The 14,042-nt window shown below is 41.9% G+C and overlaps 1 protein-coding gene across 1 annotated transcript in view; it reads right to left on the reverse strand.

The window, feature by feature from the left end:
• LOC105892127 (cytosolic carboxypeptidase 4) overlaps positions 1 to 14,042 on the reverse strand; it is a 90,079-nt gene that overhangs the window by 20,028 nt on the left and 56,009 nt on the right. Inside the window, exons 20-21 of the mRNA XM_031564583.2 lie at positions 4,403 to 4,532; positions 214 to 345 (exon numbers count right to left, since the gene is read on the reverse strand). Of these exons, the coding sequence (XP_031420443.1) occupies positions 214 to 345; positions 4,403 to 4,532 (262 nt within the window). The remainder of the gene's footprint in view (positions 1 to 213; positions 346 to 4,402; positions 4,533 to 14,042) is intronic.

Below are 14,042 nucleotides of genomic sequence, written 5' to 3' on the forward strand. Positions count from 1 at the left end.
ACACTATTCACTTTTTTTTATCTATTCACATTACAATGAATCTAGATGAGTGGCTGGCACTTAAATACAAACTGTTGTGCTTGTTTCTTTCCATGACATGCATCGTTCATCATCTTAAACGATGAACAATTGTGTTGTAATGCAGAAACAATGGGCAGTGCCGTGTTCTGTAGCTGCATATGTGAAGATTAAAAACAGAAGTGGTCATGGTACCCTGTATCCTGGATCCTCCTTGAGGGTTGCCGTGTCGACTGAAGACCCAGACTGCCAGAGCGTCTCCTTCATGCTGCAGCCGTACAGGAACACGTTCTTCTTCCTGGAGTGACCATGGTAATCACAGAACACCTGCCGGCAAGTGAAGTAGCAATTTATGTACGTTCAATACGATTATTTGTTTGTATTTATTTATTTATATGTAGCTATTTGTTTAGTCACTTCTTCGATAATCTCCTCATGTTTCCCTTCTTGTTATTCTCTGGTTCTCTCACTTTCCCTGTCTCTCTATTCTCTGGTTCTCTCACTCTCCCTGTCTCTCTCTCTCTCTGTTGGCAAATCATGGTTGACTCAGTCACCAGTTTCTTTGCTGACTAAGTAAGACCAACATTATTTTTAAAGTGGGCCTGGTACCTTTCATGTGGAAGAGCACTCCTAAATGAACATTTCCAAGGTGCTGTTGGAAACAATATAATCATGAATGCTATTATGCAGTGGGCACATTGGTGTTTGGGTGATTGTGATAGTGATCCAGTGGTGTCACAGACCAGTGATGCAGTGAGAAAACGCCCAGTGCTTTAATTCAACTCGACCACAACTGGTACTGCTTATATTGAACACAGCAAAATTGTGCCTGATCCAGCACTCGATTTTCCAAAAAGTGCAGACTTGGTTAAATTAATTTCTGCATTTTTTTTTTTTTTTATGTTAAATTGCAACCTAATGCAGTGCTCAAGTTCACCTTGGTGTATACAGTTATCAGATGTGCATAGTTTAGTGGTGTGAATACAGTGGTGTTGTGGAGACAGTGCTGTCAGAGCAGATACTGGTGTCCTGCAGGTGGCTGTATCATTGAGACAACGGGGTCAAGAAGGTGACTATAATCAAATGCTGTCTGACAGGAAGTTACTAATGGGAGGCGCTTCATTATTGTACGAGGCTGACTGCTCTCTTTTTTTCTAATGGCAATCTGCATCCGTTAATTGCTTGTTTCAGACAATCATATCTGAGCTGCATAACAACACAATTCTTGTCAGGTAAGCGCATAATTACATACATGATCAATTAAATGCAGTTTGAATCATACTCGAATCTGTAATTGCATTCAATAAAGGGAAATACACTGCATGCCTGTTATAAAAAAAAAAAACATTGAAGCCATAGAAAGACGAGTGGGTTGTCTGGGTTTTGTATTTAATGTATAGCTGTCTCTGTGGGTTTCCTAGGAGAGACAGACCTAGGCTGATGGTTCGGCTCTAGTCACTGGGGCCAAGAACTGCAAAAAGAGGTCATAGAGTACATTCAATATTAATGTTAACTTAAATGTGGCTTGACTTAAAGGAAGACTGGCCATACGACACCTTGATAACAACGTTACAGGCTTATTTTCACAATGTGATTTGTGACTCTGGTGCTGTGCCTTGTAGTCTGATGACATATGTTACTTTTGTGAGAAACTGGCTGTTTGTAGACATGGTGACGTTTTCTTGTTTACATTATTTAATATTCTCCTACTTTGACAAAGTATCTGTGTCTCACATGACAAATGTCTTGACATGTAATTGGATTCTGCACTTTTGAATCTAATGTCTTTTCCACACTCCCTTCTGTTCCTCCTCTTTCTTCATGTTTAAGTCATCACCGGGACAACGCTGTAAGGTGCCCATGGAAGTCCATGGAAACGAATCCCTACGAACTATTCCTGAGAAAGTATCAATTGAGAGAAACAAATGGTGGTTATCACCTTTGATTGCTTTAAAGCAGATGAGAGACAACCAACTGGTTAACCACAAAATAAATAGCTAAATCATCCATTTGGCACATATAACATAACCACCTGAATGACCAGCTAAACATAAATTAACAAGATAAATGACCCCTTAAATAAAAATCAGATGATCACATAAATCGCGTCATCATTTGTGTAAAGCATTCATACTTTCTGCCATTTTGAACAGACATATCTGTTATGTCAGTCACATCCACAGTTTTCTGAGCAGAGAAAAAAATGGACAGCTCCCAAAACTAACAGACAACTGGCAGCTGCCATGAAGATATCAAAAACGACAAAGCTGAGCAATTAATTGTATCGTCCTCAACTCTTTGCATGTGTTTATCAAATTGCTCTTGGCAATCAGTCCGCGTTTCACTCCGTTCTAATTCACTGTCACATTATAGAGGAAAACATTGGGTCCGTCTGGGGCACTCAAGCAAAAGGATTGGCCAAGCTGCTGGATGCCTTTGGTTGCCTGCCTGATCCGATACATTATCTCCACAGTGAAGGGATGGTACTGGAGGGTTGCCAATGAGCTGCCGCTGCCGCTGCTGCCAGTACAGCCCTGAAACCTCGAGACAAGCTGCTCGCCAAACTAACAACCTGAGTGTCCAGCTCCAGAGATCACATACATTGCAGTGTGGATGTAGTCAGCAACTAAAGCATGGTGTATTAGAGGTGTGGAATTAAAACAAAAGTGTGTCAGATATGCAGACCGGGGAACACTGTGACACAACGAGACAGCTGGTCTCTCCTGAGGACATGTCTTGTGCCTTGACCCAAAACAAGATAGCACCAGTTGAAGCTCTGTGGTGCGAGGAGGAGGCCAGTAAAGAAGTTATTTAGATATGTAAACAGCTCTTCAGCAAACAGACCAGGAACCCCAGAGGAATAACAAAAATACATGGCTCTAAATTGGTGCCAGACAAATCTTTTTTTTTTTTTTTTTAAAGCTAGTGCTCTTTAATGGTGAATGCAGATCAGAAATTGAAGTATGATAACACGTAACTAGACCATCTGTCATAAGACTGGTTTAGCTATGTCATAAACATGTTATGACAGATAAAATAAGCTGTCATCATCATCATCACGACATGACAGTTGGTTTTAGTTATTATACCCCGGTGCCAAGTAATAATTTTCTGTTTGGCTGACAGGTGTACCGATATTTCTGTATAATGGGACATTTATGAAGTAGATTAGGTAAAAAAGTTTAATCACGCTCTATATCAATGCTCTGGACACTTTGAATAGTAACCACAACAACCATAAAAATAGTACTAGATTGAAAAGCTGTCCATAGATAGAGGTGACTACAGTGAGTATGTAGTCAGGCAAGTTAATGAATGACCAAAATAAATGTATTCTCTCATTTTGCCAAGTGGTGTAAACATGCTCAATTTGGTGGCTAAATTACTTTTAACTGGAGAACTAGGAAGCTGGTAAGCTAGCTAGCATAGAATCAGAAAAGCAAACTAAAGGATTCGGGCTTAGCAGCAATGGAATCAACTGTAACCAAGCAGACAATCTAACGCTATCCTGGTCCATGGCTTCTCTTTGAACTGAACTAAACATTTCTTTCTAGGCTATACTTACTTGTGGCAACCAGGGTATAAACGGGATAACGGCCTTTGAGGTGTCCCGTTATACGAAAATATTGGAATATTGTCACAATTTTATGAATCACCTGCCATCAGGCTCTCTCATGGGTGAATCCCACGCAGTGTGATCTACAATGTGATTCTCTAACAAGTAGTGATGTGGCACTTGTTGGTTGATAATGGGTAAGGGTGTCTGAATATGTGAATACTATCAGAATCAGAATCAGAATCAGGTTTTATTGGCCAAGTAAGTTTGCACAAACAAGGAATTTGACTTGGTAAAGTGACTCTCAGTGTGCTTACACAGAATATACATTACCATGGTGAATGAAAACATCCTTCCCACCATCTACATAATTCCCTGTTTCATTGCTCTACTTACCCTTGTAATAGTAACTTTATGAGCCCACTGTGCCACTATTCACTATCAATTGTATTCGTCATGTATATACCATCTTATCTTTGTTGTGTACATGCATCATGTGCATAACATCTACATGTACGTTTGCCATATGTATGCTAGCATGCTTATCCTGATACGTGTATGAATTCATCCCTTTCTCCTCCCTTCCCCTCCCTTTGACTTTGCATGTGCCGTGCTTCGATGTCATCTTGTCTTTACTGACTGGCGTGTCTTTGGTGCTTTCCAATGGTGTGCGTCTTGGGCTGTGTGGTAGTGTAGGTTTGGACAATGTATGGTTGTGTGTGTGTGTGTGTGTGTGTGTGTGTGTGTGTGTGTGTGTGTGTGTGTGTGTGTGTGTGTGCATGTGTACTTGTGTGTGTCTACTCTGTATGTGTTGCGTGGGGCTCTCACCAGCGGTGTCCTGCCGATGCTGTTGAGGTAGTAGAGGAAGCCTTTGGTGTGGTAGATGGTGGGACTCAGAGCTGCGTCTGGCTTCTTCCACTGTCTGTTCAGATCCTCTCCACTCAGTGAGCAGCGATGACTGCAAACAAAGTCAGTATGCAAGTCAGTAACTTCTACTGTATTGCACCTACAAGAACAAATATAGTAATGAATCAGTGCTGACCATTTCATGCATAATACTGAATAAGGATAGAAAGCCTTTGGCTAAAGACATCTCTAAACTAAATCCCTGTACATTATGAGGGCTTGTATTTCCGGGGAGAGGAGAGATCTCATTTAGATTCTCTTAAAGCGCCATTAGAGGTGCTATCCCCCACAATCAGCCCAAGAGGAAAGGGAAGAGTGAAATCAGTAAATGAGGGAGTACTATAATCTCATTAAAGATAGCACCAATCCAGGCAGCATAGACACACCACACCACATCGGACTCTTTCTCTCTCACACACACACAAACACACACACACACACACACACACACACACACACACACACACACACAATACTGCAGACACTGCCTACAAAAACACACACACACACACACACAATAAAAACATACATTACACTATAAATACAGGTAGTACACACACAGAAACACACATGCACATCTCACATGCACAATGAGTTACATGTGTATTATTATGAGTCCTTCAGGCATAGCACACATACACCACAAAATGCAATACAATCATCCTTGTTCAGCCATGTAATCTTACACCATATCTAGCAAGGAGCAAATTAAGTATGCCACCTTGAAAGGAGATGCTGCCATGTATTTACATGTCATTTTCTTTATCAAATGTATGTATCTCTAAATTGCTTTTGATTCAGTGTTTCTCACAGAAGAAGAAATAATTCAATCCAACTGGACCGCACATGCCTCAGCCCCTGTCCCTGATGTAACACACTAGGCTGACTGGCAGGACTGAGGCCAAAGAAAAGCAGCAGGTCTTTGTCTTTGGACATAATCTCGTTGGCATTTAGATCCCTGCTACTGACACACACACACACACACACACACACACACACACACACACACACACACACACACACACACACACACACACACACATATAACCATACCAATCTCAATCGCAATTAAAAATGACAATGCACAGCCTTTGTTTGGGATGCGCTGTGTATAATTAGGCCGGAATTCCAGCCTGCTTCCCCACAATGGCCTGGGTTATCTCAATCTGAATACAACGTCAATGCTAGGATGTGTCTGTGTGTGTGTGTCTGTGTGTGGGTGTGTGTGTGTTTGCGGTTATCAGTTGGAATGTCCTGTAGAAAACGGCAGTGCACCTGATAAGTGACCTGCGTGACACATCGAACAGCATAGTTTACACCACCTCATGCAGTTTATAAAGATCACTTCACAGAGAGAAAGAACGAAAGGAAGAAAGAAGGAAGGAAAGAAAGGAAACAAACCATTATTGGAGTTGATATAATTGAATTCGGAGCTGAATAGTTTGTAAGGGTCTGGTGGGAATTGAAAGTTAAGAAAAAGCAAATGAATAATAATGCTTCTTTGTCGAATTGCCCCCAAAAAGTTTAATTACGCAGTTTATCTCTGCCTTCCCTCGTTAGTGAAACAGGCAATAATTAACAGATTATGACACAGAATTTCAAATTATAAATGAGGGTAGAGTTCATGGATTGCTACAGAACCAGTAGAAATTCCAGGTCCTCTGCTGGGTCCCTATTCTGACGCTGATGACTGTAAACTAGCTGATGTCTGTAGACTGGCTGTAGAAGGGTGTCTACATGATGCTGTGTTCATGGGTGTTCGTCATGTTAGGCAACATTTAAATCAATCCTCATGGCAGAGTCCATCAAGATCTGGTTGCTGCTCTGGCAGAATTTCATTGCATTTGATAGTTGAAATTAAATCTGGTTTGCCAAATTAGAAAATTCTAAGCAGGTATTTTTAATGCTAAGCATGCAACACCTCAGGTGTTACTTGCTGTGACTTGTAAATGAAAATGTGTCTTAAGGCTGGATAAGCCAACTCTTTAGGAGCAACAGACACGTGCGTCCTGCTACTGTTGACACATCTGGGATTGAGCTAGACTGTGCTTGAGTGAGGAAAACCTTTATGAACCTGAGCCTGGCTTTGCATTCTAGTTAGGAAATGTCTCTTTGATTTGGGTTTAAATCAGTCACATATACCCATATACCCTTATAATTTCCCAAATATTAACTGCACTGGATATTAACGGCACAACAGTATTGTATGTAAATTTAATAAAACAAAGCCGTGCATTAACCACATTTTTCTTTCCAAAATTATATTATTGTGTCAAAAGTACATGTTGGGTCCTCTGTGTGTTATTCAAGCAGCAGATCTACTTCACACTAGATAAATAAATCCCAACAGGACGAACACAGAGGGTTTCATTCTTCAGGAATGACGGGCAGACTATACATTATCCCACCCATCATACAGTTACTTGACAAAATGATAAAATGAAAGAAATGTTTTGATGATTTTCTTGACATTTTGTGGCTTTCAAAGAAGAAATACTTTTTCAAGCATTACTTACTGACTTCAAGTTACAATGAACTCTGTTACAAAGTGCATGGACCTTCGAACGGACTGTCTATGGAAAGGACTACTTGCGGAATGATATGAAAAAGGTGAATCAGAAGCACAAAACCTGTTTCCATTGGCAGTGGTCATTCATTTTGTCGGCAATCAGCGGACATCTGTTGCGAATCCCAATCCTCAATTCAATGGAACTTTCTGCAGCTATTTGAGGAGCCATAATGACCGCTGAAAAAAATGAATGACCGCTGCCACTGGCAACAGGTTTTGTGCTTGTGATTCACATCTTTCAAGTAGTCCATTCTTTAATCGTAACGGAAATTCATTGTAACCTGAAGTCAGCAAGTAATACGTTGCTATGCAACACCTGAAACTTTAAAGTTTGTGTGAAGGACTATATTTTCTCAGCAGAAGCTACGAAACAAAAAGAAAATACCTTAAAAAGAGGAATGTCTTTTGTCTTTTTGGCAAGTAAAATAAGCGGGGTTATGTACAGTCCACCGGTCATTATCGAAAAATACATTCCGGCAGGATGAACAGGACAGGAGGACGAACAGGAGGGGACTTATACCTGTCCTGAAGGGATTTATAATGACAGGAAGACGATACATTATATTTTACATAATTGATGAAGACCTTCCTTCCCTCTAAGGAATGGGACACCACTCATTCTTTGTCCCTTCCCAACAGTAAGATGTACTGTCCAATGTGAAGACCATTATAGCTATTGAAAGCCTTCTTTGACCTTGTGTTTTTTTCCAGATAATACTATACATGCACCAATCCATCGGCCCATCCATCCATCCATCCATCCATCCAACCATTCATCCATCCATCCAACCAGACATCCATCTATTAATTCACCCCTCCATCCATCTATCTATCTATCTATCTATATATCTATCTATCAATCTCAGTTAAAACAGTAGCCACAGGAAAGTATTTGACTAAAACTTCACAACCGAGGGAGTAGGATGAGTGGGTTGTGTCTCCATATTTCTTTCTGCCACAGTCAGGAATATGACTGCTACAATGAACTCCAAACACATTAGTGTCACAGCATGAGAGAGATTGTTCTAGATTTAATTAACAATACTGTTGTTGAAGTGTAAAGCATTATGACACAATCATCATTAACAAGTTATATGAACCAAAAAGACATAATGAATCCATTAATGGCTGCCAGAGGCCGCTTAGCAAATTACATCAGACAGACAAGGCACTAGCAATTTCTTTCACAGCACTTCACACTGTAAGTCTCTATTGTATTTGCCTTGGTTTGGGAAGCTTTAATGCCTGTGTGAGTCTAGTCTGCTTCACAAGCTTTCCCTGATGGGGCAGAGATGTAGACCTATCCAACCTGAACCTATGTGTTTACATCTCACAGAGATACAAATGGCCTACTTGATCGTGCCAGATGTGGTTACCCATATGGCAACTGAACAGATTTTGTTAGGGGGCGTGGTTAACAACAGGTGTGAACAGGTGTGAACAGGTGAGGTCATCCATATGGAACCAGCCAGAATGTTGGCAGGTGTGGACCCTCGTACGGTGAATGGTTAACAACAGGTGTGGTCCCATATTTGGCAAATACATTACTGCAAGATTAGGCTACTGAACATTAAGAAGGAACAATAGTAACATGCACACGAAACGCCAATTAAGTTATTTTCTGTGTTAGGATTAGAGTAATATTTACGGTAATGCTCTGTCAGTGTAGCCAACAGTAAAGGGGTACAACAAATGTTCTTCACTTAGTGTACGGTGAAAAATGACATTTCCATTGGAGACACTCTCCTAACCAGTCAGCTTCTCCAAACCTAATCAGGTTTATGGTCTGCTCATGAGGGTAGTACTGCTTTGTGTGGCATGATAAATAGGGAGCCTTGTAATCCGTTTCAATTGATTGGGTCAGTATGAAGAAATGGGCTGAATCGATGTCCTGAGTCATGTGCATGTGTGTGTGTGCGTATGTGTGTGGGTATGTGTGTGCGTATGCGTGTGCGTGTGTGTGTGTGTGTGTGTGTGTGTGTGTGTGTGTGTGTGTGTGTGTGTGTGTGTGTGTGTGTGTGCGTGTGTGAGAGAGAGAAAGAGAGAGAGAGAGAGAGAAGGGGGATGTCAGGGCTGCTCCACTGCAGAGGCATGGCTGACTCTGCAAATGACCTGGCCCTGATCTGGCCCAGACGCACTGTCAGTGAAAATTCCTGCTATCTACACGCCATCGCCACCCTCAGGAAAAGCATTAACAGGTGCATCTTTTATGCATCTCACGTTATATAATGGTTATGAATGCATTTACATGCTCCAGCTTGAAAGCAGTGGTAAGGGCTTTTGGTCAAAAATGAGCAATCTAAGCTTTGAAAAGGCATGCAAAATCTTTACAAACACCAACAATAGCACAGTCGGCACTGATAAAAGGCTTCCTAGTATGCTAACTGCGTGTCTTTTGAACTGCATAGTGCATAGCTTTGGTGTCTAGTTGCAACGACAGTTGTGTTCTATCTACATTGTTTCATACTGTCTCTTTAAAAAGATAACGCATATCCTTCTCTCCCTATGCCTGAGGCTATTTATGTCCCCCCCCCCTCCATACCTTGCATTCCACTTGTGTGTGTGTGTGTGTGTGTGTGTGTATGTCTGCGTGTGTTTGTCCACGTCTCCGGCCAGATTCCCAACCAAATCACCTTCTCTGCCATCATACCTTCACGACTTATGGAGATGACCACTGGGGAGAATTTCATCGTCATGCCAGGATGGCAACCTTGCATTTGATTTCTGGCCAAAAGACGACACGCCCACGATCAGTGCAGTTTGACAGAATCGATCTGGCTGATGTGCACTAATCAGACTTTAGCCTCGGATCTATGAGTAAGGCTGAAGACACACTAACACCTGCAAACCCACCCCCACGGACCCTCCTGAACAAATCAATTGACATTTAAAATCAGAAGAAGTGGCCAATCCCTGAGGTTCCTCTGCTATGCTGAGGTTCCTCTGCCACGGGGCACCTTAGCACTCTCCACTCACGCTTCCTAATGAAGCATCGGAGGTCTCTGTGTAAATCTGTACAAGCTACAAGTTCTTGAGCCCAAACAGGGGCATTCATAAAGGAAACACAAAAGGACGGGGTGGGGGTGGCGGGTGGCTGGTGCAAAATGTGAAGAGACGAAGGCATTAAGCAGAGAGCAGAATGGGGAATCAGCACTACTGTATCAGAGAGTTTATCATTTCAGACAAATAGAACACACCGAAGCGATATTGGACTCTTATCTCCCTTTGGAAAATGCAAGGGGAGGGGGGGGTGGTGAGTTGGGGTGGATGGTGCGCCATCTGTCAGCACCCAGAAGCAGAGCCATTAAGGGGAGAAATTGGAAAGTGGAAATTCGTTTTGCTCTTGTGTTTGGAGAGGTCTGATGGCAAAGGAGATAGACACACACACACACACACACACACACACATACACACAAACACACAAACACACACACAGGTGGTGGGGACTGCTGAAGTTGCCCATTTGCCAGTCAAGCACAAACTCATTTGTGCACATGTGCGTACACACACTCACACTCACAGACACACGTGGTGCTGAAATTTCCCATGTGACTGATACACAGACATGCACACGTACAAAAACACAGACATGCTCAAATTACATATTATAACATACGAACGGGCACAAATATCTATGCACATATACACTGTTTGTGTGCACACTCAATCACTCTCCATTCCAGCACCGCACACTTTGAGATAGGAGTGGAAAATAAATGTACCCTAACTCATGCAGGATGACAGGCATTATGAGAAGCACAGCAGCTTCGAGAAGGGTTAGGTAGGGGAGAGATATTTGACATGGTCTTTTGCAACTCCTGCCACAGAATTACTTTTAGGAAAGAGAGTGACAGGCACGCAGTGTTGGAGAGGGATGTATTACATGCAGGAAGGAATTAGCAGGCCATGCTGCCACACAGTTGGGTGTGATACAATGCAGTGGCCTGACTTTGGGGGAGGGAGGGAGGCTAATAAGACATGGCAGCATGCCCAGAGAAATTATTTGAGGGGAGATGGGGGAAAAGAAGAGAGGGAGAAAGATAAGTAGAGAAAAGTTATTCAGAGTTACAAAGAGGATGTTTCTAGCTGCATGGTATGGGGATGGTGTTCAGTGGGACCATATCATGGTGCAGGCATACCAGTGTTGCAGTCCTTCCCCCTTGTGTAACGCAATGAGTCCCAGACCTCTGCATTTAATTTTTCAATTAAAGATTAACTAAAGTAGTTACTGTAGGTCCCATCTATCCTTGCAAATAGACAACAACCACTAACCATCCGGCAAATCATATGCAAATAATGCACACTTTCTCTTTCAGTATACAAGACCTAGGTATAGTATAGTATAGACCTAGTGTATACTTACTGATGTTTGTAAATTGCACTCATCACTGTGCACTGACAAGCTACGTTTCATAAGTGTTTTAGGCTTAGATGTTGACCAGAGCTAAACACTCTTCGTAAATGTGGCCCAGTATCTTACTCCAAATGTGTTCATTTCAATGGCAGCTCTCCTTTATCTCATTAAGCTTCCCTATTGTGACGCTTTGTGTTGTTTTAAGTTTTAAGCAAAGCACAATTAGTGTCAACTAACTAATATCCCTCTGTTAACTGTGTGCGTTTCTCTCTTTCTCTGTGTGTGTGTGTGTGTGTGTGATGTGTGCTACTAAGAGCAGCTTAAACTGCTGCCTGCCATGTCCTTGGGACTGTGGGGGTTTATGACAGGTGGTGGTGTTTGGGATTTAGAGTGACATTAACCACCAACCTCTCGCTCATACACACACAAACAAACAAACACACACACACACACACACACACACACACACACACACACACACACACACACAGACACACACACACACACACACCTCTTTGTGTAATGAACATAGCCCGAGCACTGGTGCCACTCACCTCTAATTCACTCAGCTCACTCAGCCTCATATTAAAATGCCTCAGAGGCCTGCCTCAGAAGCAGTCTGAAGTCTGTTGTGTGTTTGCACAGGGACCATTTGTTTGTTCTCAGACAATTTCTGTAGGTATCCTGTGTGGCCCAGGTCTCTAGGGAGCTAAAACAGATTTAAAAAAAGAAAAAAACTAAATTGAAAAATAGAACATTGGCATTGGCACTTGAAATTAACTTTTGGGACTGGAAAGATTTTTTGATGTTTTTTGTTTGTTTGTTTATTCTGCTATTTTAATGACAATCTCTCCTTTGTTTCTTCATGTTAGCCTTTTTCAGTGCTGTTTTTTTACGCTGCAAGTCTTTTTTCGCTACTTTTTTAGTACTTCTCAACGTTAGCTTACTCTACTGTGTCTGTTTTGGCATGGAAGGGGTGGGGTTTGATGGGAGGGGCAAGGAATACATGTTTTGCATAGATCCTGTGGGCAAAGCATCTCTGCACAAGGGGCGTGGCCTGATATACGGGCAGAAGAAGGCAAAGTCCCATGGAAGTCATAGACATGCAGTTCAATATCTAGCTAAACTGGACACAATTGGTGAAAGATTGTCTTAATTTTATGCTGAATGCCCTATACTCTTCTATCTAGTGTTAGCTAACGTTAGCTAGTCCATAACAAGCTAACGTTAGCCAACACTACATAGAAGAGTAAGCCAATTCAGCATTAAATGAAGGCAATCTTTTAGGTAAAGCCTGGAAATGTATGTCACCAAATTTCATATGAAATGAATTAGGGAAGATACTGTTGCAGCTAACAAGGCACCATACCAGAAACACTCCAGTAAACAAGGCTAGTGTTACCTTGTAAACTAGTCTCTGAAGCCAGTCTCTAAAAAGCTAACTTCAGTCTGCTATCACAACATTAGCTAGCTGGGTGGAGGGGTGAAGGATATTAAGGATGAAATTATGGCATTTTTTGACCAAGGAGACACAAGGTATGGACATTATTTCATCCTAAAAGTATCCAGTTTGGCTAGATATCGTAGTTTCAAGTGTTGAATTATCGATGAAAATTCTGGATGGGAAGTGCCATTGAACGGGTTTGCATGGGATTTTCTCTTCTTCTTTTTACAATCCTCATACGTCTTACCATACCCATGTCCAAAGATGTGCTGCCCACTGGATCTATGCAAATAACGTATTACTTGTCCCTCCCAAAGAAATCTCCTCCCCTTCCATGCAAAGACAGAGACGGTAAATTGACATTGAAAACTACTGATATGGAGGGAAAAAAACATGCACTGAAAAAGACTGACATGAAAAAACAAAAAAAAACATCTTTTCAGTTCCTAAAGTTAATTTCAATACAAGTGTTTCAATGCCAATGTTCTATTTTTCCAGTCCAGTCTAGTTTTTTTTTGGCTCCATAGCTCTCCTAGCATTGGTGGATGGCACTCACAGCAAAACAAAAACACCCTTCCTTTGCAAACTGCATCGCGTCAGTGTCTCCTCTGAAACTGCAGCAATATCACTATTTTCCTCTAAAAAGAAAAAGCAGTCACCGTCCCCCTCTGACAACAGTAATCACACATGTGTCCTCCTGAACCTACAGCAATAACAATTCCCTTTTCCACCCAAACACTACAGCTAATTCAAACACCTCTTGATTTGAAATAACTGTGATGTCACAGACCCGTCTTTCAGAACTACAAAAATCTCAATCACCTCTCCCTTTGAAACAACTCCCTTTGAAATTGTGAAACCACAACAACATCAAAAGGGAGTAAATGTGGCATGCTAGGAGCTCACACTGAAGTGGCGGAGGGTGATGACGCATGACTCTGTGTGTGACTTCTTGCCTCCTTGCAGGTGCGGTTATCATCATTATTCTCACAGCCAGACACGGACCTCTCGGTGGTGTCAGTCAGTGTCAGCAGGGCTGTGTAAACTAGGCTGGAACGATAACAGCTTAGCTGTGCTGGCTTTGCTACACACATACAGACACTCACAGACACGCACGCACACACACACACACACACACACACACACACACACACACACACACACACACACACACACACACACACACACACACACA

This window comes from Clupea harengus, chromosome 3 (assembly GCF_900700415.2).
Source record: "Clupea harengus chromosome 3, Ch_v2.0.2, whole genome shotgun sequence".
Classification (NCBI taxonomy): Eukaryota; Metazoa; Chordata; class Actinopteri; order Clupeiformes; family Clupeidae; genus Clupea; species Clupea harengus.